Source organism: Triticum aestivum, chromosome 7D, assembly GCF_018294505.1.
Source record: "Triticum aestivum cultivar Chinese Spring chromosome 7D, IWGSC CS RefSeq v2.1, whole genome shotgun sequence".
In the NCBI taxonomy this organism is placed as follows: domain Eukaryota; kingdom Viridiplantae; phylum Streptophyta; class Magnoliopsida; order Poales; family Poaceae; genus Triticum; species Triticum aestivum.
This window is the reverse complement of record NC_057814.1, coordinates 639,783,263-639,808,482: the sequence shown is the minus strand read 5'-3', so window position 1 is coordinate 639,808,482 and position 25,220 is coordinate 639,783,263. Positions and strand designations below refer to the sequence as shown.

The window sequence follows — 25,220 nt, the reverse complement described above, 5'->3', positions numbered from 1 at the left end:
ATGCATGTGAGAGAGAGAGAGACAACCTCGATCGTCCCCACTCGCACAGTGTGCACATGCATTGAGTAGGTGAGTACGTGAAGGATGAGACAAGCTCGCTGGAGCGTAATACAAAAAGAAGTAGCCTCACTTGAATTAGAATCGCTCAAATACGTACGGTGCGTGTACATGTGAGCACGTAACATCATCTACCAACGGTCCTGGCCACGGTGAGGCGCTCTCTCTCTCTCTCTCTCTCTCTGCCGCTGCCATGTGTCCAGTGCCTTTTTTGCGAAGCGGCCCCTCGTATTCTCCGTTATCCCAATTCCCACCCCGTACACTGCGGTGCATCATGCAGGCAGCAAAGCAAAGCAAAACTGTGTGTGTAGCGCGCACAGTGCCTTGCTTCGTTTTTCATGCTTGCTTGTTTATAAAAAAAATAGTAAAAGGAAAGAGAGTGAAAATGGACGGTTGTGAGTGAGTGAGTGGCCGACGCTGGCTGGGCTGGGTGGTCAGTGCTGTAATCAAGAAGCACAGAGGCATGGTCACCGTGGTAGCTAGCTAGCTACCTACACTGCACCTTGCTCTGCTTCCTCTGTCGGCTGTCTGCGCTGCACTGGTATCACTGCATTATTACATAAGCGACAACTCCTCCTGGATCTCTCTCTCTCTCTCTCTCGCCTATAGGTAGAACCCTTGCAAACCCCTCCCACTTGCCACTTGCAGAGCTCAAGCCAGCATCCATGGCGCCGACCCAGCAGCGGCTTCTCACTCGTCGCCGTCTCCTTCCTCCTCTGCTGCTGTTGCTCCTCCTCGCCGCACATCTTCAGCCTGCTGCTGCTTCCTCTTCTGCTTCTGATCCGCTGGTAAGCAAACTGCACAATCAAACACGCATGCAAATGCAATGCACACCCTTTTTGCCCTCGGATCTCAACATTTTTTCCTGCTGCAGGTGACCACCACGACGGCCCACGGCAGCATGAGGGCCAGCAGCAGGTCCCTGCTCCAGCAGCAGCCGCCTCCCAGACTAGGTACGCTCTACCAAACATCTTGGGCTCAACTCAAATCTCTGTGCTCAACGTAGCATAACATGCGCTGACGCGGTTGGTTTTCTTGCCTTGCCTTCGCCGGCGGCGACGGCGGGCTTGCAGACTGCCCCAAGGTGTGCTTGGGCCGCTGCGCCAACAACTGGAAGAACGAGATGTGCAACGACAAGTGCAACGTCTGCTGCCAGCGCTGCAACTGCGTGCCCCCCGGCACCGGCCAGGACACCCGCCACATCTGCCCCTGCTACGACCAAATGACCAACCCGCACAACGGCAAGCTCAAGTGCCCTTGATCTAGAGCACATCATCTTCAGATGTGTCTTCTGTCATGCATGTTCTACTGTTCCCACCCTCAGGGAGTAATGGCCTGTGATCTTATCAAAGCATAAATAAGAAGAGAGAGTTTCTATCTGTTGGTTCCCTGCCTGCCTTGTTGCTGGCCAGATCCAGTTATAGTATTCCATAAGCTAAGATCAGAGTTGCACACAGGCAGTGTTGGGTGATATATTCTCATGCTCCCTGAATGGTGATGATAATGATTTCCTGCATGGTTGTTAATCAGATCTATATTATAATATGCAGCTAAACAGTTAGATACAGGGCTGGGCTGAGTTGAGTTACAGGCATATATGTACATCACATGGGTGAGCAAGCTAATTAGATTTAAAAGGGGTTGCACCTATGATATCAACCCCACCTAGTAACCAACATCTCTGGTCTGGTTTCACTTTCAATTGAGCAGCACCTCCACATGTGCCTCTATCTCAAATATATACAGGGTGGTAACACAGGCAGACGGCGCCGCTCAGCCGGCATGGTTGGTTCTGGTTACAGGGGAACAAGCATCCGTCAGCGTTCTCAAACATGGTTCGCGCAAAAGCCTCGAGTCATCTACCGTTGCTGCCGGGACAGGAAGAACTCGTAGTCCGGGTGCCTGTTTCGGCGAGCCTGGTCCTTCTTCCACACATCCGCCCTCGCCATCGCCGCCGCAGTTTGGTTCAGCGTCGACAACCTTTCTTCAAGAACCTGAGACGGCTGACTTGACGAGGACTCTGCATCTTCTGAACCGGATCTGCTCGTCTGAAACCACCACTCCCCCTGCAACGCAAGATGCAAAGACTGGTCACATGAGCAAAAACACCAATGAGGCATCCCCTCTTCAGCCAAATGAAGGGCTAACAAGTAGGAAGCATCAAACAACTTAGGAGTTTGTTCAGAGATATTCATGTCACCGTCTGCAATTTTACCTCAGAACCAACATGGCTTTCAACGTCTGGGGTCTTAACACAAACTTAAACAATCTTCGGTTAACATGTATGTATGTGTCAGCAGAAAAGCAGCCATTTTACCTTGTCATTGTAAGATTGCAAACCCATGACTGGCAAAACAGCATGACTGTGGCCAGCCTGGTCTGATGAGCTTCCTCGACGAACCCAGTGTCCAAGAGAATGGTATGTCAGGAAAGCAGCCTGAAATTTCCCATCAGGTATACGGTATATGGGATACCACGCAACGCAGTACCTGAAATTCAGAATAACGTGTTATCTGAAAACAAGCTCATCCCGAAATAGTTTTACATATCTATATGCAAGAGTGCGCCCGTGGTGATAATGGGGCAGATACTACTAGAGCATAGAACGGACCAAGAGGCGGGATGAAGATCATGCAGGTTGAGCTCCAGATTCTTTGGGTCTCCTGATATTTGGCAATTTGATTGTTTTGCACCACCAATCAACTCCTTTACCCTAATAAAATTGCAATGAGATTTCAATAAAATCATCTCAGAAACAAAGTAGCACCTTTCCTAGAGTTTCAGTGTACAACATGAAGGTCTATACTAAAATAAGAGCATAAAAAAGGCTAGCAAATAAGAGCCAGAATCCTGGACGCCTTTGTTCATGAAGGCAGAGACTCGCACTCACCTGTCAAATAATTGTCGCCGCCAAAATGGTTGTTCAGATTCAAAGAACTCAAATATGAGCTCTGTAGTCTCCAACTGCTGATCATCTTTATCATGGAAAGCTGGCGAGCTATTTCTTTTATTAGACTCTTGAGGTAGAAGCTTCGCTAATATTGGGAGAGAGCTCATACATGGAGTTGTTTTAGATCTTGCACCCATATCGGCCTCATCCTTATCAACGGTTCTCTTAGGTTGCCTAAACAATTGAACCGCAGATAGATATGGCACAAAGTAGGCATTAAACTGATAACGACTATTCCAGAAGCCTTTCGATCTACGGAGATCCTGTGCCTTCACTTCCAAGCCATAACAGCCAGGTTCTTCATACCACTGCCAAATGCTACTTAGAGAGATATCCGCAATCTGATGACAGCACAAGCCATCTCTAACCCATTCCTGTGAAGAAGAGCTGCAGCCAGTAGGGCAAGAACTACAGTGCAGAACTGGAGAAGCAGAATAAATAAATTGTTCAAAATCGGCAAGAGGCCTGCCAATGTGAAGTTGAATATCTTCCGCACTCTGTTGGGCCCTATGAGCATCACTCACCGCCTCTCTTATCTTGCTGAAAACAGTTCCATTGCCAGTATGTCCTTGGCATTTTGAATCAAGCTGTCCAGATAACTTCGGTGTAGCAGTCAACTCAGTAGCAACTTCGCTGCCTTCACATTTAGTTGATGCAGGAGCATCTGAAACATTTCTCTGCACTTGTATATTAGCAGAAACAGAAACATCATTAGCTGGAACTGATGCTTCAACAACAGAAGCCTCCGGAACATCCAAATGGGTTATATCTTTCTTTCCAATAGGAACCCATTTATGTGACATGTGCACAGCAGCAGAATTTGACTTCACACATTGGGTTTCTTCCATTTCTGCAGCGCAAGGATTGACGGACAAGTTCCTGGAGTCCAAATCTGTTGATATGGCCTTATTTTCAAGGCAAAGAGAGTGACTATCGTCTTGAATGACCGATGTGCATGGTTCCTTGGATGTAGCCTGTGGCACCAAGTGAGAATCCAAGTTGTAAGATGCTAGTGTTGCTTTTTCAGTACCAGTTGTGATTGATGTATCACTGATGTCCCTGGCACATACTGGCTGTAACATCGACAATCCTTCAGTCTGTTGCGAGTGGTTCTTGGGTGTCTTGGGGCTACCATTCTTAGGAGCGTAGTAGTTCCTCGGCGACGGACAACCACCCTTGTTACAAGGCAAACTTGTTTGTTCATACAGAAACAGGGTTTGCTTCTTGTGCTGTTTGCAGTTTTTTCTACAGCGATGTTTATCCATTGGCCTATTTGGATCGTGCTGCACACCCTTGCTATCATCTTCTAGTGCAATTTTATCCTCAACTGCTGAAACAACCACATGTCCTGCTCCAGATGAGTTTTCCTTGTCAGGTTTTTCTACTTTCTGCCACACAGAAACTGGACTGTCTTTTCCACTATGCTTGTGCCTATTAGAACCTACTACCCTATTAGTCGCAGTCATATTAGTACAGCTAGATTTGTTTCTTGATTTCCTGCCGCTCCTCCCCGGACTAGCTGGAAGAAACGTCGTGCTGCTACAGGCTTCACTGCTGCACTGAACTCTTTCAGAATGACTACTACTATCAGTAACATCTTCAGCATGAGCACCACTTAAATGGACATCTGTCAAATGGCATGCATTATTTACACTATCCAGACAAGTAGAAGCGCCATGTTGCAAACCATCTCGTGTATTTCCCTCAAAATCAATACTGCAGTCCCCACAGTTTTCACTGTTCCAACCCGTAAAGAATGAAGCTGTTGTTGCATCACTGGAGTTACAAACACAGGCACACAATGACTTCAGGCAGCTATTGCTTTCTTCTCTCGCATGTGAACATGCATGTTCAGTGACAGAAGGTCCACCAAATTCTGAAGAATCCACAGTATTTGGCCCATCATTCAGGCAAGGAGCACCTTTGCAGCCAACTCTTTCGCTTACAGTTATATTAGATGACCCTGCACATCCAGAGCCATCCTTCCCATCACTTCCATGTTCCACATATTCATTGTTGCTCTCACCATTATGTTTGCCCAAATGAGCATCTTTAACCAATGAGCAGGCAGAAGATGAGGCATCTGACAATTTATCAGCTAGTAAATCAGGCAGAAATACCTCAACAGGAGAAGCGGTGTCAATATGCTCTTCACAGGGGAGTTCTGGTAACAAATTAAGCTTGTCACCGGTTGCTCGCCTGCACTGTTTCCACTTGTTTACTTTCTTCTTAGAACTCCTTTTAGGAGGCTTATCATCGTCGTGCAAAATATCAGAATCAGATCCCAGAGGAGCAGTATCAGGCCCAGAAGAGGTACTTGCAACCACGTGGCAGGGAGGGCAAGCTGTCAATGACTTCTTAATCTTTTTCCTGTGCCGATGTTGTCCTAAAGTGCTTCCTCCATTGGGAAGTGGTTTAGAAGAAATGTCCTGATCATGCATGTTCTTTTCATTCGGCAGATCTAGCCAGTATAGTATTGTTGGCCGTGGGAATAGTAACTCAAAGCCCTCTGTAGCAGCAGTTCCTAATGTCAAATATCTTGTCCTGTTGACCTCCTGTCTGCTAGATGAAAACGGCGCCAATTTCCAATCTGAACTGTGCCCAAGAGAAAGCACCGTAAATGGACTGTCCCTGCCACACCACAAAAAGACAGTAAACAAGTAGCTCCCCGAAAAACTGAATAACAGGTGAGAGGACCACAGTGACTGCCCTGAAAAGTAAAAAAGAAAAAGGATATTGAGGGTAGAAACTATGAAGTGTTTGGATATGGTGATTGTGTCATGCATACATAGAAAGGTACACATAGGTCGTTGTAAAGCTGGCAAGCGCACAATGTTAACAAACTAACAGAGAAGAATAACAAAAGGCATAAAAAGACAATAAAATGGTTGTTTCAGTGATAATTTGTTCGTGTACGACAATTTTCAAGTAATTTCACATTTTCACAAATGGCCCCAGCAAAAGAAAAAGCTTCACAACCACTATTTTCACAAAAAAAAAAGAAACATCTACAAATACCCTTGATGGCTGCATCCAGGGCAGCCTGGGCTTTAACCCAGTGTATGGACCCAAAATACCACTAAGTATCTCTTAAAAAATGAAGAAAAAAATCAGGTAAATTGACAGTTCAAGCCAGAATACAGGGGCCAGCCCGGGTCATGGCCCATTTCTGGGTCTGCCCCTGCCTATATGATAAAACGAATATACACGTCATGCGGTGAATTACTCACAATTAGTGAACACTTATACATTTATACCTGCGAGCAATGTTAGGGTTCCCGTAAATGGTCCATATCGTAAAGACCACCGTACCAATATTACAAATTATCAAATTGATACTGGCATAATTTTAAGTGAAATTAAGAGGCACAATTTCATATATGGTTCATAGAATTAGTTTTAGACTAGTTCATTTCATGCATGAATCTCTTGTTTCACTAAAAACATGTACTCAGCAGTAAATCATATATCAAGCTTAGTCAAGTACTCCCTCTGTAGACTAATGTAAGACTTTTAAGATCACTACTTTAGTACATCCCACTGAAGATGGTTGTTGTTAGAAGGGTTTGGTGACAAATAATTACCTGTTATCAGGGAAGCCGTAAACTGGTCTGTGAATTAGATGGTCCTGATCGATGAGAAGATAAAAGTGGCAATTCATTAAATTCCACGAGCAGACCGGTGATGTTTCTGGTGAAGAATGGAACACATTTGTGCGATAGAATGTTATAAACCTCTGGAAAGAAGTTGTCGTTGTTCCCAACCGGTCCGTTACACCGCATACGCGACGTGTTCTTCGGCCTTTTGTCAGTTACTTCGAGCGCACATGGCATGACATTTCTCGGCGATCCTGCGATGACAGTAGCAGATTTAATGCAACGCATGTGCACCAACCACCGAAACTGCCTTCGGCAGAGGAGCACAAATGATATAGCAAAGCCACATCTTCTACTGAACCAGTACGTAGTAGTACATGAACAAAAATGGAACTGCTAGGCTAACTTGGAGCTCCATGGCATCTCTATGTAATGGAATCATAAACTCTACCAAGCAGTCATTAAGCAAGCAAAGATTTTGGTTAAGGAAGCAACAATGTTTATATTAGCGGCTTAGCACCATCGTAATTCGTAAGCACTGGTCTTAGCATGACGGCCGTGACGATTCAGAACAGCTTGCGCTTAAGCTGTAGCAGGATCGAAGCGGCCGACACTGAATCTCCGACTAATCGGCGGGCAGAGCTCTAACCACACCGGAATATGAACGAGCGGCGACCTGCCCCGTCGCAATCACGCGGGAATCTAGACGAGCAAGCACAGATTCCACCCAAATCCGACCTCCCTCTTCCTAATCGCAGCGCCCAATCGACGCGCAGCAGCAGTAAAAACAGCCTGAGAAAGGTTTCTGCATCGGGAAGCAAGAGAAAGGTGGGGATTGGGGACGGACGGACCTCACGAGCTCATCACGGTCGGTCTGTCGGTCGCCGGCGCCGGCGGAGAGCAGCGGAAGGGGCGGGGAGGCAAATCCGGAGCGGAATCTAAGGGAAAAAAAACACAAACTTTTTGTTAGGCGAAGGGAAGGGGGGGGGGGGGGGGGGGGGGGGGGGCGGGCAGCGATGAGGACGCCACACAAAAATTGGAGGCGCTAAAAAAAGGCAGCAGGGAGGAAAGCACGCGGGTTCGCGGCCGGCGGCGGCGGCTTACTCGAGGGAAACGTGCGATTACTCGGAGCGATCGACGGCGAGGAGACGATCCTTCGGCGAGCGGCGGCGGCAGCTCTGCAGTGTGAGTGGGAACGTGTTCTTCGGATTTGGGAGGGGCTTGTGGGTGGCCGGCGGTCCTGCTCCCTGTCCCGTTTACTGCTGGGGACGCCTAGCAAAATGCACCCCACCCGACGCAAAAGAATGCAGAGATAGAGAGAGAGAAGGAAAAGAATATGCTTATCCAACAGTATTCCCTTTCATCTCAAGCATCTTTAATATGCATAAATAAAATCTCAATTTACAAAAAGTTTACAATTATTGCTGGAGTAGATTATAAAGCTGATGCGGGTAGAACAGACGAGCATGGTCAATGTCGAATTGAGACCGATGTATCTTCGTAAAGTCTACCGGAAAATATCGTTTCATGACAGGCCCGTCGATGCAGTGTAGGAACGGGTTACGACAACGGGATCCGCTTTCTTCATTTCTTTGCTCACACGTGTGTCTATTATCCACACGTAATCATACCTTTGCCAAGTTAATTGCTCAGATTATCAAATTAAGAGCAAACCATCCCGAAAATAAGATAAAAACAATTCGAATGGATAATGCTACTGAATTTTCTTCATGCACATTTAATGACTATTGCATGGCTATGGGCATTAATTTAAAACATTCTGTGCCTTATGTTCATACTCAAAATGGATTGGCTGAATCTATCATCAAAAGAGTAAAATTAATTGCTCGACCATTATTACAGAACTGTAATTTGCCAACATCTTGTTGGGCACATGCGGTATTACACGCCGCATATCTGATACAAATCAGACCAACTGCATATCACACAACCTCCCCGCTGCAACTAGTTCATGGCACTCAGCCAAATATTTCCCATCTGCGAAAATTCGGTTGTGCAGTATACGTACCGATATCACCACCCCAGCATACATCCATGGGCCCCCACAGAAAACTAGGGATCTATGTGGGTTATAATTCTCCGTCAATTATAAAATATCTTGAACCTCTTACAGGGGACCTGTTTACTGCTCGATACGCTGATACTATTTTTGATGAGGACCATTTCCCGGCATTAGGGGGAGAATCAAACCACAAAGAATGCAAGGAAATAGATTGGAATGTAACAGGCATCCAGTCCTTAGATCCACGTACTAAAGAATCTGAAACTGAAGTTTAGAGGATTATAGATTTGCAACACATTGCAAACAATCCGTCAGATGCATTTACTGACCATAAAGGTGTCACTAAATCACATATTCCCGCGGTTAATGAACCAGAACGAGTGGAGGTACCAAGTAAAACCACTCAAACCCCAAATGAGAGTAAGAGGGGGAGAAATCTGGTTAGCCAGAATATAGCTTCTCAAAAGCCTCTGCGGAAACAGAGGAAATCAAATCCTCTACCGGTAAATGCAATTCAACCTCAAGTTGAAGGACACCAACCAGATAATCAACATCTAGAACCCAACATAAATGCCCATACAAACATAATAGCTGGGACATCGGAACACCATGACTCTATTGTTGTGGAAAATCACATAGAGTCTGAAGGTATAAAAGAAATTTCCATAAACTATTTAGAATCAGGAGAATCATACAACAGAAAGACTACAATTGTCGACATATATATATATTTTTTGCCTCTAAAATTGCTGAAACCCTTCAACTGGATCCAGAACCAAAGACCGGAGTGCCTCAGGCGTCCTGATTGGCCTAAATGGAAGGAAGCAGTTGAGGCAGAACTGCGCTCGCTCAACAAAAGAGAGGTATTTTCCTCAATAATACCTACTCCTCCGTGGGAGCAAAATGGGTTTTTGTTCGAAAAAGGAATGAAAACAATGAGGTGGTGAGATACAAAGCGAGGCTTGTAGTACAAGGGTTCATGCAGAGACCCGGTATCGATTACGATGATACATACTCTCCTGTAATGAGTGGAATAACGTTTCGATACTTAATATCTTTGGCAGTACAAATGAATTTATCTATGCAGTTAATGGACGTAGTGACAGCATACTTGTATGTGTCACTCAAATCAGACATATATATGAAAGTTCCTAAAGGACTTAAAATGCCGAATCCAAAAGCAAATCGCAACGCGTATTGTGTAAAATTACAAAAGTCACTCTATGGCTTAAAACAGTCGGTTAGAATGTGGTATAACCGACTGAATGTGGTATGCCGCCCCGGATGCCGAGGCCCTCCACACTATGTGGAGCTGCCGGATCCCTTGCCGCCACCTTCATTGGTGTCGTCACCGGCGCACACCTCTGGCGGCGGTGGAGGGGAAGGAGGGGGAGGGAGGGGTGCGGCGGCGGCGGTTAGGGTTTCCCCCGGGTCGCCTCGAGGAGATGACGCGCACGCGCCGGGGGGGGGGGGGGGGGGGGGGGGCTTCTCTCAATTGCTTGTATGATAAAAGCATCAAGGATGATGTCGGTCGATCGCAGGAAGAAGAACTTGCCAATAGTGATCATACATTTATGTACACTAGATCATAGAGGCGCGCTCTGCCACGCCCGTCCATCTTTAAAACAGTAACGATGATATTGTCTAAAAAAAATTTGGAGTTATAATATGTAATAAATACGAAACACTCAAAAGTGAGGATACATGAATGATTCATTGTGAGAAAACAGGGGGTGTTTTATACCTAAAGGTAGGGTAATAAAGAATGAAAATTGCCGCTGGTTTTCTTTAAATTGCGCTTGAAAATTTGTGTTGTTTTTATGTCAAGCCTCGTAGTTGTAAAGGCAATATACAAAATTGTCCTCCTTAAGCATTTTAACAGACGTGGAATCTTTGAATTGTTGCACACTTAACTTCACCACGTAAGCCAAAAATGAATGTGCAAATGATGTATATTTTTATTTTTTATACTTGTTAAAAGTTACAAAAATAAATAAAAATCACATATAAATTAAATTAAAGTAGCGGAGCTAAGTTCTTGGAGATTGGTTAAAAATGAGATAAAGAACTTACTCCATCTCCTTTCTCAAAAATTGAAATAGAAGTGCCCATTAACAAGTGAAGAATGGGTAAGTTCTAAAACACGATCTTCTATGGTGCTACATACTGTGAGCTCACCTGTTGATTCTGTTGTATAAGCAGTGTTCAGTATGAATCACACAAGGAACAACTCAACTTACAAGTTACAGCTCCACCTCAACAATGGCAATATAAACCGCTCTTTTCTTGAGAGAAAAACTGAGAGCTTTCAAAGGAGTTTACATTGTCATTTTCAGTCATCAGTCATAGGATAAATGAACTTTGAGTGTAGGACTAGCGAAGATTCATTTCTCATGTGAGTTAAAGTTAAGGCAGCCAGCAAATGCTATCCTGTTTCTCTCTCTCTCTCTCTCTCTCTCTCTCTCTCTCTCTCCCAACTTTCTGGATAACTAATTCAGAGAACTGAATTTCCTTTTCCGAATTTTGCATTCAGCAGTACATGTTTGCTCTTGGCTCATCCAAACAAGATCAATTGCTACTGCGATTTGGCAACAGGAGTTCATCTAACAAGATCAATTACTCCTACGTACGTGACCACACCATCTACTGCAGTGGCACTGATGGCGAGTGTGGTGGTCGCTCGTGTCATAGGCCGTAGCCGCCGGGATGCGGCCGCCGCCTACGCGGGTCTCCGTTGCAGGCTCCTCATGTCATGCTGCGCTCCGTCGCACGCTCCATGTCGAATGCTCCTTCCTGGCTCGTCGCCGGCTGCCGTCCACGTCGTGGCTGCTGCGGGGATGCGGGTTTGGAGGGACAATGAGATTTGGGGAGATCCCGAATTGGGGGAGCAGCCCTCGGCTTGGGAGGAGGGGGTACATGGAAAATTTACATGGCTGATTTGGGCTGCTGCGGGCGGTTTTCTGCAAAACGATGTTAGACGCACGACAGACACGGGATTTTGATCTAACGGCCTGCTATGAGTGGATGCAGGGTTGCACGAGGGATGTTGGATTCACAGGATACGACGCCAATATATATACCTAAATCACAAATTTTCTCTATCAATTCAAGGTCAGCAATAATGATATCTGTATATGGTTCGAGGAGTCCAGATAATCCAAATTTTCATGAAATAACTAAATATGGCCAATGAAGGGGGATGTGTTCTGATCACTCGATTTCAATCAACTACCAATTGCACATGAGGTATAGCTCCAAATCATGGATAAGACACGAGGTCTAACCAGTAGTACTCAATTGTCACTAATCCGGCTGTTATCAATCGTGAAAATTCTAGCTACCCCTAGTTTTTATATTACTCGAGCACAACTAAGGTCAAAATATACGCAAGATCCTCAAATTCTTTCCTGAAAAATAAATAAACGTGAAGCAGATGCACACGACAATGGGAATATGATCGTGCTCACATAGATCATCAGCAAAGCAACAATTTTAGTCCTTATCTACTCCTTACTTGTATCATGTTGCCAAAACTGCCTACACTGAAAGGTGAGAAGGCGTCCAGCAGCCATCCCGTGCGCCGTCGTTGGCCGTGGGATCTCTCAACCGTGCTTGCTCGCTAGGGTAGGATTCAGTGACAGAGTCTGGACGAATGACATGCAGCAAATTCTGTTGGTCAGATTGCGTTAATATTTGGAGAGAGAGAGAGAGAGAGAGAGAGAGAGAGAGAGAGAGAGAGAGAGTAGGGAAGAAGAGGGAACCTGAATGGCTGAAACAGTCAGAGGTGAAGCCAATACAACATGGCAAGCAACTCTGAGACAAGCATGTCGTCACTGGGGACGCGCATCGAGCGCCCTGTCCCGGTCTAGGCGAGGTCCGGAGGTCGTCGTGGAGGCGAAGGAGGCGACGCGCCCCTCCCTGTCTTGTAAATCTTGAACGGTTTGTCGCCAGAGAAGCGAAGCCTTGGCGGGCCGCTAAGCAAAGAAGCAATAATGAGCCGTCCAAACCGTATGAGTGGGCGCCCCTCCCACTGGAAAAGGCCCGCTCAACAACAGGCCACATAGACCGGTTTCCGGAGCAGCGGCCCGAGCGGGGTTCGTTCATGCCCGAAAATGCCTCAGCGACGATGTGGGACAACTGTGAAAGATTTGAGACGTTCAACTGCGTGATCAGACGGTAAAGAGCCCCAAATCGCTGTGAGGCATCGTAGGTGGCTCAGTTTTACTGTTTCTCAATAGAAATTCAAACTTGCTGATCGATGGATCATACATTTGTGTATAATAGAAGTGCAAACTTGCCGAACAAGAGATTGTTACGATCTCAACTATTAGTTCTTATCTACACTGCACATGCACTTCCTTAGGTTTGTTAGGCTACGGTCTACGGAGATTACATACTCCTTCAATTCCAAACGGAGTATTATTCTTGTAAAAAGTCAAACACTCCTATCTTTGATGAATTTGTAGAACATGTAAGGAACAAAGGGCATTTGGTCTAGTGGTATGATTCTCGCTTAGGGTGTGAGAGGTCCCGAGTTCAATTCTCGGAATGCCCCATAATTGTGTTTTCGCTGTTCTTTTGTTGAAAAATAATAATATTCTGCTTAGACGCCATGAAAATCAAATTCCTTTTCCAACTTGGGCATGTACATGTGTGGTGGTACAAGCGGACGGACGGAGGCAATACAAATTTTGATTCTTGTCACGACAAGAAAGAAACCGTGATTCTTGGCCAAAAAAAAGTATTCATTTTTCTTTTGCGAGAACATGTATTCACTTTGATGAGTGCACGTACGATAAAGGTAATCGGACCATCCATCGATCAAAGTGTGACTCTTGCTTGAGAGCAACTTGTACACCACACATACCGATCAGCATACGTATGTGACTGCACACAAAATTCCACCTTTCAAGAGCCCTTTTCGGCTTTTCCCCTCAATCATAGATACCTCATCATATTTTTCCTTATTTGGATTGCTTACCACATGTGTCACATGGTCGTACCTCATCATCATCTCATCAATTCACACACCATCTTCATAAAGCACGTTGTGTGGCATCTTCATAAGCACGTTGTTTGGTAGTGATGAATCCGTCCGGGCCAATCCAGAATGACCAGCAGTGTTATTACTGGCTAATGCCGAAGTGTAGTTTCTGATCTACATGTTATACAGGTCACTAATGCCTGTCGTCAGGCCGCTCACACTGACCCGACCTTGGTTGCCTTCCGCGAGCAACGAGAGGCTGGCGAGCTTGGTGATCCATAGGCTCTCATTGATAGCACCATCACATTTGACGTGCTGGCAGCCCATGATGACTGCCACGAAGGCATCAAGAAGTCGCTTCATCGTCTCTTCTTCGACTTCCACCTGCCTCAAGCTCGAGTGTGGCTGCATGGTGTGCCAGCGCAACAAGATGAAACAACTCCACCCAGCCGGCTTGCTTCTACTACTGGTTGTTCCCTCCCGTATTTGGGAAGATATCGCCATTGACTTTATAGAAGGGCTTCCCAAAGTTGATGGCAAGTGTGTCATACTCACGACGTGAACCGTTTCTCCAAATATACTCATTTGGGGCACCCCTACACGGCTGAGACAGTGGCAAAGGCATTCTTCTCCAACATTGTCCGCCTCCATGGGTTCCTGCCTCCATCGCCTCTGGCTGCGATGTCGTGTTCACTTCTGGCCTTCAGAGGGCTTTTTTCACGCCTTGACGCACTCGTCTGCATATGAGGCCCGCCTTTTATCTACAATCTGACGGACAATCTGAAGCCGTTAATCATGTAATATCCATGTACCCATGCTGACCGTCCTTGCCAATCTTCAATGGCTGCCATGGGATGAGTATTACCGTTTGGAACTGCCACCTCGTGCTCGCATTCACAATGTCTTCCATGTGGGTCTCCTAAAGAAGTACCATGGTCCTCCTCCGGAGACGCCTCCAGGACTTCCAGCAATTTTCCAAGGACATGCACATCCGACTCCTCACAAGGCGTTGCGAGCCCACCTTGCCAAGGGAATGCAGCCGATCCTGATTTGGTGGGAAGGCCAATCGGCAGTTGTGGCCTCATGCAAAGATGTCACAACTTTCAAAGAACGCTCTTACCCGACTTTCCAGCTCGAGGATGAGCTGTTTCACAATGGAGGGGGACATGTCATGTGGGGGGCGACTTACAGGAGGCGCAAGCCAAGTCCTAACCAGATGGCTAGGGATGTGTTCAAGTTCAGTTAGTCTAAATAAGGTAGTAAGATTGAAGATAGGAAGATTTTTGTCCCGTAGAAGGTCTTTTAATTACCTTGTTGGCTTAGCTTCAAAGCTGTATTGTGCTAGATATATATAGCTCCCCTGGACGTGGAAGAAAGCAAGTATAAATCTATTCGACCTATTTTCCTTGATTCTATGCCCTGGTGCCCCATCCCAACCTCTCTTTCCAGCGATAGATCGGCGTAGCTACTGACCGTGCCCTATGATCTCCCGCAACTACTACCTGAGATCACTTCCGTTCCTTCTATCCAAGTAGGCCCGCGACACTACATGTAGCACAATTTCTTTCATATAGCTAATAGTTTTCTTTTTGGCAAAAAAATAGACTCTAAGTTGTACATTTTTGTAACCTAGCTTTTTATAGAATCCTAACTTTAATTGTGATAGTTTTTCGCTATTTACTTACTCCATTGCATTCAGAGATATATTACTAGTTAGAGCTTAGTTTACCAGCTGCAACCTACAGCTTCCTTTTGCAGTAGCGACGCTTGCGTGAGAGCAACGTGTACACCACATACACATGTGACCGGGATCGGTCTCTCAAGATAGCTAGCTCCCACACAAAATTCCCCCTTTCAAGAGCCTTTTTTCCCATCATGGCATCGTCTATGCATACCTTATCACCGTCTCATCGACCACACTTTCACTTACAACAGAGTTAAACATCGGTCTGATAAGAAACGACGACACGATCTTCATAAGCACATCAGCGATCGACCGTGTGTCCCTGCAAAAAACAAAAAAATGATTGACCGTGTGGCAGTATGTAATCTATCTGGCCAGCAGCAACTCAGAATGGCCAGATAGCGATATTACTGATGTCTAGTGCCAAATCATATATAGTTTCTGAATATAACTACTATCCATTCCCTCTGTTCCAAACTATAAGGCGTATTGTTCTTTTAAAAGGTCAATCTCTCCTGAGTTTTTCTCCATATGTATAGAAAAATATGGCAAACGAAGGGCATTTGGTCTAGTGGTATGATTCTCGCTTAGGGTGCGCGGAATGCCCCAGTTTTCTTCTTTTTATTTTTTTTACCATTTCCTTATTTTTTCTTACCATCTGTGATGTAACTAGCGACTCAGATGTCATGAAAATCAATCTCTGTGAAGTAACATTGTACTCACAGATATATACTCTTCTTTTCAACGAGACGACGCTCTTTGTCCTGTCCAATGCTGGTGGAATCGTCTTCTTTGCTAGAGCTTGATTAATTTGCTAGCTAGCTGCAATGCAATCTCCCACGAATCAAGGTAGGCAGGCACCGCCTGTCCAAATGTGGCTATGATGGATCTTTCAAGCTAGCTAGCTCCCACACGAAATTCCCCTTTTCCTCATCAGAGTTTACATCAACGTCTCATGAAGTCACGTTTTCATTTCCAATAGAGTTAAAACACCAACACGATGTAGACATCTCCTGGTCTACCTCTACGAATCACAATAGATCGATACAAGCAATAGTTTTTTTATTAGAAAATGAGGATGACCCTGGCTTCTGCATCTGAAGATGCATGCAGTCATTTTATTAATTATTCACAAAGATCTTACAAGGTTATACATCAATATGTCTGAAACCGCCATCTTAGCAACATCTGTTGCTACTTCTATCCTCAGGGCCAGCTCTGAGCCTAGGCAGTTAGTGCGGCCGCCTAGGGCCCGTCCCTGGCATGTGCCCATACCTTGCGTACGGTATGTGCACTGGTTAATAAGAAGAAATTGATTCAGCAGGCCCAACCCACTAGGAGAGAGGCACCTCCCTTGACGCGCACACGCACCGGATTGCTAATCACCCCTAGAAAAACCAGATTGCTAATCGCTTCGTTATTTTACGTGAAAAAATGCTAATCGCTTCGTTCTCCGGTAAGCGCCGCCGTCTCTCGTTCTTTCCCCAAGGGCCCCAACTCCATCTCCTTCAGACTAGTCACAGTGGGGAGTAACTTAGAGTAGTAACATGCATATGTTACTGGTCTACTCCTCCGTCCGGGTTTATTAGGCCTCTCAGCATCACAAGCCTGTTCCCTTTTATAAGGCCCCGCTTTGGAAAGGTGCATGCATGCAACCATTTCATTGGTTGCATTGAAAGCCATTGTTATTGGTGCCATAGCTGGAAAATTAATACGCTTCATGCCTGCTTTTTCATTGATTGCATGCATGTGAGAGAGTGCATTGGGAGTGGAATGGAAGAATTAATGTGAGCAAATTACTATTGGTCTTGGTTTAAGAGAAGTTGTCTGTAGGCCTAATAAACCCGGACGGAGGGAGTATGTTATTACCTCCATAGTGGATAGTAACATATGTGTTGTGTCATGCATCACTTCACTTATTACGTTGTAGACTCATCTTCTCTTGAATATGTGATGTTACAGTAACTAGCTATGTTACCACATGCCTCTCTTTCTTCATTAATTACATGCCACATCATCTATTTTGCCTAGATAAGTGTGATGTTACCACCTATGTTACTTTCATTGTGGGTAGTCTCACTCCCCAGCTAATTAACCCAAGTCCCAAGGAGCTTCGGACTCCAAAGAGACAGATTAATGAACTTTTCTCCATTCTTCTATCTAGTGCATGGCGACTAGGCCCAGGCCGGCGGTGGCGATGAACCTACGCCAGACCACATTCGGCTACCTGCTGAGGCGTTAAAGGCTGAGCCTGGCCACCGTAGCGTGCAGCGGCGATGACAAGGAAAGGTCCCATGCCGGCAGTGGAGTCCAATTGTTTTTAGGCTGCAAGCATTTCCGGTAATTGTTGTAGCGATTGAGAACCTTGTCTAACTCTTTTCTTTCTTCTAATGGAGAGATCATTAGGCTTGTTTTCTTTCTTTTTAAGTACAGTTGCAGGCAGGAGATAGCAAATCTTCAACTCGTTTCTCTCCCAAAAATACGTACACCAAAATAGCATGAAATTAAACACCCCAACATTAGTTCTCCCAACACACGACCAAGGTTCAGCAATCAAGTAATTGTCTAGTGCATAGCTGGTGCAACTATGCCTGAGAAAACACGGTGCTGACACAAAAAAGGTGCAACTCAAGATTTACGACCAACTAAATAGCAGAGATCAAACAAACAACCTAGGGAAGAGATCAACTGAATAACAATTTCAACTATCACATTGGAATTAGTTATGATTTGGCTCAAAGAACACGATGCATGAATACAACGACCCACATAGATGGATATAACAATTTCAAGAAATTAACTGAATGTCTCATCCTAACCACCAAAACCAAATAAAAATGAGATGATATCGGCGCATGTAGCTGGCTTCCTGGCTTACATGGGAGGGAAAGGACTCGAACCAAAATCCATATCAAAGGACTGCATCTGCATCATCGTATCACTGCTAGAGAAGTTGGCGCCGGCGTAGCCACCGTAGACCAGGGTGTCGAGGTCCCCTCCGGAGCTCACCATGTCAAGCCGGCTCTCCTGTTGAGGTGGTGCCGGATACAACGGGGGAGACCCCATGTCTATGCTACCAGTGGCGACACATGGAGCTGGCGGCGGTGCCTGGGAATGGATTTTTTCCTTGCGTTCGGTAATGCTCTTGAGAAGCATGTCCACCTTGTAACCAACTTTGGTGAGGTCCTCGATGTTGAGGCCAACAAGGCCCGAGAGGTCGCCATGCATGGTTTTGTGAAGGAGGGACCTGATCTCGCCGTCCTCGCACTCGCGGCGGGTCTTGTCGACCTGCTCCCGGAGCTTGTCAATGCGCTTGGTGATGAAGCCCTTCTGGTTCATCACCTCCTTGCACCGCCACAGCTCTGGAATGCTTTTGAATCGATTCAGGATACCCACCGCCTCGGCCTGGGAAGGGAACACCTCCGGCGCCGCCTTGCCCTCTTCATACACTAGTACGCAGGTCTTGGCATCGCACAGGACGGCTAGTTCGTCCGCCTTCTTCATCAGGCCCTTGAGGCGCTTCTTGAATCTTTTGCGCCGGGTCGAGTCATGGGGGGTGTACTGGAGGGTCACATTGCGACCCATTGCTGGCAAGAGGATAAAACCAGCGAAGGAAAATAAAGTTGATGGTTTCGGCGAGGGAGGAGGGGTTGATTTATAGTGGAGGGATCACCGTGATTTGGTAAGAGATTATTGTGACAGGTACGAAGAAGATTGCCTTATTTAGTACTTTCGAACGCGATCGAATATCTAGCATATCTTTGACCCGGCCTTAATTGTGCCCATCTGTAAATTTGTCGTCAATTTAAACCTACTAAGTTGGACATGATAGCGCATGACCTCCCCTCCCCCCCTCCCCCCCATATAACGGGAGCGAGACATAACATACACGTGCTAATGGTTTCCCCGCAATGTGTTCGTTCGTGCTAGAACGCTTCACGACGACACGGTGACATCCTTCTAAGCCCATCAAGCCGTGCAAATGAATTGGCTGAACACAAGCCTTTCTCCTATCTGCCAGGCCCATAAAGACACTAATTTTGTACGAAACAAGTACAAAATAAGCGGACAAAAACTACATCGCTAGAAGGAACAAAGAAACCTCGGAGGAAAAAAAAAGAACAGACTCAAATCCTATTGCGCTAACTCTCATACTGCTAAGACTACTAGAACGTCTGTGCATTGCTACGGGCTATAATGCATATAAATGAATCAGGCAAATGATTAAAGTCGTCTTCAAGGTCGAGGCTCATTTCTCCCTCATATGTACTAAGTGTGTTCTGACATCAAACGAGCGTGAACAAGCTCCCAAAAATTCAATTATCTAGACAGTCCGAGCTCCCCCAAATCCAGCCCATATGTGCGGGAAAATTATGGTTGTTCGGACTATCCTTATCTCCAACACACAATCCCAGCACAAAATCCCTACCGCCAAGCACATATGGTTGCACCTTGAAACATCCATAGTGAAAACGAGCACAAAAACATTTTTTTACTCACTTATGAAGCCTCGAACACCATATTAAAAAAGAAGTGCAGTAAACAAGCGCCTCAGTTGCTCTTAAGTCACCAAAGCAGCGGACCTTGACGCCAATTGAGAAATGGGCCCGCCACCGGAGGGCCTAATGCTGATCAACATGGACGCTGCGATCTTCTCCGGTACTGGAAAGGCTGGATATGGTGCTGTCATGCGTAATCATCTAGGGGTAATGCGTGCTGCTTGTCGAGGCGTTGTTGATCATGTGCAATGTCGTGAAATTGCTGAAGCAGAGGCCATCCGCCAGGCGCTTATGCTTGCTGAAAGCATAGGAGTTCAGTTTTTCCAAGTTGCTTCTGAGTGCCTCTCACTTGTTAACAAGTTGCAACAGCAAGGATTCGATAGGACTTCGACATGTGCCATTGTTCATTATATTAAGATGAGAGCCAAAAAGTCTTTCACCAACCGGTTAACCAAAAAAAGAGACCAGAAAATACATGAAAAGGAAAGAATCCATTCATCTATCAAAAGGTTGCTATGTTTGATTAGTTGTGGTTGACTAAGATGAGATACACAAAACAAGATAAGTTGCCATGCTTTGTGCGCCAAAAAGAACATAGAAAACATATACAAAAGGTTGAATGGCTTTGATAGTAAAACTGCGAGGTATCCGACAACACACACATACACTCACCTTTTTGAAAACACACGCATCTCACTACTGTAGATTCGGAAGCACTAACCCCTCATCATTGATGAGCCACTAACCACGTGTCAATGACGAGTTTTATCACCGACCGGCCTACTCAGGCGCAGGCGCATCAATGATAAAAATTTTGGGGCTCGGTAGAATTCTTGTCACAGGCTGGTCTAAAAATGACCAACGTGTGATATTGTGGTCCAAAGACAAAAATGGACCAACATTTGTCACTGAACGACTGCTTTATTTGACCCGTTTGAGTTCATCTAATAAATTTGAACCTTTGTGTTTCCCGTCCGTGTTGTTGTGTACTTCAATTGTTATATCCATCGTCCACTGTATGTCTCTATTAGAAACCCTCACAGCCGCCAGCTCTAGCACCGCACCCTATAGTTTTCAGTCTTCGTCCAACACATCTTCATCCTATAAGCCTCCATCAAACGTCGACGAGTCCCTCACCAATGACTCCATGACCCTCTTCAACCACAGTGCCCTCGCCCTCGCCCACTTGGCAAGCCAGTGATGGCTCGAAAATTTATGATTATTTAGTTTTCATTTGGTTTTCACCAGATTATATCGCTTTCTGCTTATTTCTAACGCTAATTCTTGGAAAGAGAAGAAAGTGCGTTTTTCATTACTTGACAGGAAATATCATACACGGAAGGAAACCAAGTAAAATTATTGCAAATCAAGCCAAATGAAGCAACTTCCATATTGGAGGATGCTACTTGTGATAGGGGTTGGCACTACAAAATTTGCAATATTTTGTGATGTTTCACTTGTGTCACGTAAAACAGTTTTTCGTCATAGAAAATGTACTGACAACGATTTCCAGCCGTCACCCCCACCGTCACTGAAGCGTCGTCATAAAAAATTAAAATCTTGGCGGTACCACTTCCTCCGTCATGCAAGATGGTATCTTAAGTGACGAACCAAGTGATGGCCCAGAATGTCACCTATGATAGGCTAATTTGTCGCTCTTCCTTTGACGTCGAAGAATGGGCTTGGTTCCCCAACACCGCCGCTCAATTGTGTTCCTTGTTCCGGTGCCAAAGGCAAGCTTGCGCCCAAGTACTATTGGCCATACAAGGTCATTTATAAGATTGACTCTGTCACTTACCGTTTGGAATTGCCACCCCGTGCTCGCATTCATAATGTCTTTCATGTGGGTCTCCTAAAGAAGTACCATGGTCCTCCTCCGGAGACGCCTCCGGGGCTTCCAGCCATTTCCCAAGGACATGCACATCCGACTCCTCACAAGGCGTTGCGAGCCCACCTTGCCAAGGGAATGCATCCGATCCTAATTTGGTGGGAAGGCCAACAGGCCAATCAACATCTTAGGCCTCATGCAAAGATGTCACACCTTTCAAAAGCCAAGTCCTAACTAGATGGCTAGGGATGTATTCAAGTTTAGTTAGTCTAAATAAGTTGGTAAGTTTTAAGATAAGAAGGTTTTTGTCCCGTAGGTCTTTTACATGTAGGCCTGCGACACTACATGTAGCATAATTTCTTTCATATAGCTAGCTTAGATGTCATGAAAATCCGGCCGACAATCCAGAATGCTTGAAAGAAAAGTCTTGAGAGAGGGGAGGGTTGATGATGACATGTGGGCCCCGCTTCCAACTAAATGGTCAACCAAACAGAGTTGACCTTGGGATGTCGTATGGTCGTATGGACCTGACGGGAGGGCCAGGCCTGTCATAATCAGGGTCAATTCCAGGCTAACCGGTAACTAGTGCGAAGTGATAGTTTTCTTTTTGGCAAAAAATTAGACTCTATGGTGCGTTCGTTTGCAAAGTATTTTTGCAGTTTTTCGAAAATACCATGGTTTCTGAAAAAACTTTGGTCTTATATACTTTGAGTTGTTTGGATGAAACAAAAACAGAAGTTTCGTAAACTGTAGTATACCAGAAATTAGGTTTTTTTAAGGTATCTGAAAGAGAGGTGATCTTTAGGACCATGGTTCACCCGAACCTATGGTCCACGCCAAAGGATGTACCCCCCCCCCCCCCCCCCCCCCGCCCACACACACACACGTGGATCTGTGTTTTCGTGTTAAGCCCTAACTCGTCAAAGCCCACGGTTAATCCTGGTGCTCATAAGGACCCCCTAGGCCTGTGTGGGAAGTAGTTTTTTTTCATGGGCTGGCACATGTCTCTAGGTATTGTAGCACTTTTGCACACGTCTCTATGAGCATAATTTGTATATATAAGAAAATAATAATTCACTTGGACTATTGAAAAATATCAGGCCAGAAGAACCTTCACAAACTCGTTTCGCAGACTGTAAAATTTCTGTACAAATTATACAACATATTCATTGATGTTTGTGAGAATCTGTACTGATGTCATGTCGCAAACAATAATTTTCTAACAGTTTTTTTGTTTTGTGTTGCCTGCATGATTAGTAGGACATCAACCTATACAGGAAAAAGACAAAAAAAAGGTTAAACCTGACATATCATGTAGCACAGTATTCAAGAGATAGGAGTTATAGATATACCAGCGACCACAAACAATTATCTTCAAAGCTTGTGACAAGCAGATATGTTTTAAAAATGTCCAGATTGAAATGAGATGCCCTTGATGTGAATCTGTTGTGCGTGATTCCTTGAGCCTACTCAATGCATGTCTTGGGGAGGGAGCTGATGCACAAAACGATGCAATAAACAATGATGAACAGTGTTTGTATACATGCAACAATACTTTTTTACTACCTATGATGTAAGCATCAAGTAGGCTTATTTTAGCAATGTAGGGCTTCTAACCTCGAAAATCCACAGGAGCGCTCGTCCTCGCATGGTCTCGGTATCGCTGGGCGTTGATCAACGTAGGTACAAGTCGCGCATGTGGTATTGTGGTACAGTAGACAGGGGATAATTTAATGATATACGGAATGAGGAGGCGACGGCGTTTGTGCGTGGCATGGTGACGGCCGTCTAAGCAGAAGCGGCGACGTTATGCACTGTTGTAACGTGTACCGGAGGGCCAGACGGGGTTGTACCGTGGGCCGGACGGACTGGAAACTGCTTGAGCCATGCGATGATTTTTGTTTTGCTAGATGACGTGCATCTTTTTTTTCACGGTAAACAAATGAGATAGGGCGATGTACCGAAATCACTAGTTGAGGAGTACTCGTTGTAAAGATCACTCCAACCTTCTTAGGTTGCGACAAGTGGCGCACACTTGTCGCAACCTATGAGTTTTCTCTTTTTTCGTAGATCCGTTTATTCAAAACGTTTTATCTTTTAAACCGTGAGCACAAATCTCGAACTGCTTTCACTGTTGGATTTCTCGCGTCAAGATCTTCAACACTAGATGACAAAAAAAAACCGATAAAAAAACAGGACCGTGAGCATGGGTTTTTTCCCTTACCGAAAGAGGCACGCCCGTGCCTCTCACGAAATCACAACCATGCCTCTATCGGAAGCAAAATCGTGACTCTCGCGGAAAAAAAAAGAGAAACCGCGTTTTTTTTCGTTTCCGAGGAGGAACGGCCGTGACTCTCGCGAAAGCATAACCTGCCTCTCGCGGAAGCAAAACCGTTACTTTCGCGAAAGAAAAAAGAACAAAAAACGCGTTTTTTCGTTTCCGAGAGGCACGGCAGTGACTCTCATGAAAGCACAACCGTGCCTCTCGCGGAAGCAAAACCGTGACTTTCGCGAAAGAAAAAAGAACATAAACGCGTTTTTTTTCCGTTTCCGAGGGGCACGGCCGTGACTCTCATGAAAGCACAACAGTGCCTCTCGCGAAAGGAAAAAAACGGAAAACGCGTTTTTTTCGTTTCCGAGAGGGACGGCCGTGCCTCTCGCGAAAGAAAAAAAACAGAAAATGCGTTTTTTCCGTTTCCGAGAGGCACGGCCATGACTCTCGCGAAAGCACAACCATGCTTCTTGTCAAAGAAAAAAAAACAAAAAACACGTTTTTTTACGTTTCCGAGAGGCACGTGCCTCTCGCGAAAAAAACAGAAAATGTGTTTTTTTTCGTTCGCGAGAGGAACGGCCGTGACTCTCGCGAAAGCACAACCGTGCCTCTCGCGGAAAAAACCGTGACTCTCGCAAAAGGAAAAAAAAACAAAAAACATGTTTTTTTCCATTTCCGAGAGACACGGCCGTGACTCTCGCGAAAGTAAAACCGTGCCTCTCGCAGAAGCAAAACCGTGACTCTTGCGAAAGAAAAAAAATGCATTTTTCCGCAATTTTTTTTCGAATTTCTTTTTGGTCGAAAAGCTAAGAAAGACCGGTGGAAAACCAAAACGTCGAAAACCCCCGAAAAAACGCTAAAAAAGCCAAAAACGCGTGCGGAAAAATAAAAAAAAAATCCGGAGGAAGCGCTCAGAGTGCAACATGTGGCGAATGGCTGAGAGCACGCCAAGTGGCGCTAATCGTTGCGAGGCCCCCGAAGGAGCGCTCGTTAACTAGTTGCTCTCGCGATGTACTAGCTTGTTAGCGTGGATTTTTTTTCATATCTGTGTTCTGTTCTGGTCGATCCCCTTTTTTCTTAACAGCTAGCGGTGTTTTTTTTTGGCTGAGGTAACTATGAGATTGCCCTGGTGCTCACATGGCGTCTTCCTGCTTCATGCCGACTGTTGGGACACGTGGAGGGATTCTTATTTGCACCGGGCCATGGGGTAGTCGGGTTGTCCAGCCCTTGCTACACATCGAATAGTCTCATAGCATTGCTGAAACTAGTGGAAAGGAAGTGACTGGTGGACCAAGGGATGTTTATGGGCGCACATCGAAATATGACA

The 25,220-nt window shown here is 45.5% G+C and overlaps 3 protein-coding genes and 1 non-coding gene across 8 annotated transcripts; 2 read left to right on the top strand and 2 right to left on the bottom strand.

Annotated features, from left to right (window-relative positions):
• The first annotated feature begins 494 nt into the window (after nucleotides 1–494).
• Nucleotides 495–1,436, top strand: LOC123168912 (gibberellin-regulated protein 9). The gene is made up of 3 exons (XM_044586776.1): nucleotides 495–845; nucleotides 932–1,010; nucleotides 1,131–1,436. Exons 1-3 carry the CDS (start codon nucleotides 723–725, stop codon nucleotides 1,316–1,318), a joined length of 390 nt encoding a protein of 129 aa, XP_044442711.1. The 5' UTR covers nucleotides 495–722; the 3' UTR covers nucleotides 1,319–1,436.
• A 140-nt stretch (nucleotides 1,437–1,576) lies between these two features.
• LOC123168910 (uncharacterized) lies at nucleotides 1,577–7,936 on the bottom strand. 5 transcript variants are annotated; one of them, XM_044586772.1, is made up of 8 exons: nucleotides 7,708–7,936; nucleotides 7,455–7,541; nucleotides 6,742–6,857; nucleotides 6,592–6,635; nucleotides 2,948–5,717; nucleotides 2,669–2,770; nucleotides 2,375–2,546; nucleotides 1,577–2,123 (listed from the first exon to the last, which is right to left on the bottom strand). In XM_044586772.1, exons 5-8 carry the CDS (start codon nucleotides 5,446–5,448, stop codon nucleotides 1,917–1,919), a joined length of 2,982 nt encoding a protein of 993 aa, XP_044442707.1. In that variant the 5' UTR covers nucleotides 5,449–5,717; nucleotides 6,592–6,635; nucleotides 6,742–6,857; nucleotides 7,455–7,541; nucleotides 7,708–7,936; the 3' UTR covers nucleotides 1,577–1,916. The 5 variants fall into 5 exon arrangements, 4 of the variants coding, with proteins under 4 accessions (XP_044442707.1, XP_044442705.1, XP_044442708.1 ...); XM_044586770.1 differs by having other exon boundaries at nucleotides 2,948–5,638; XM_044586773.1 differs by lacking the exon at nucleotides 6,592–6,635 and having other exon boundaries at nucleotides 2,948–5,638.
• A 5,173-nt stretch (nucleotides 7,937–13,109) lies between these two features.
• On the top strand, nucleotides 13,110–13,181 carry TRNAP-AGG (transfer RNA proline (anticodon AGG)). The gene has a single exon. It is a non-coding gene; the product is annotated as a tRNA-Pro (tRNA).
• Nucleotides 13,182–18,168: 4,987 nt separating this feature from the next.
• On the bottom strand, nucleotides 18,169–18,879 carry LOC123165257 (agamous-like MADS-box protein AGL80). Its single transcript, XM_044582889.1, has one exon. The coding sequence runs from the start codon at nucleotides 18,877–18,879 to the stop codon at nucleotides 18,169–18,171; it is 711 nt and encodes a 236-aa protein (XP_044438824.1).
• Between the last annotated feature and the right edge of the window lie 6,341 nt (nucleotides 18,880–25,220).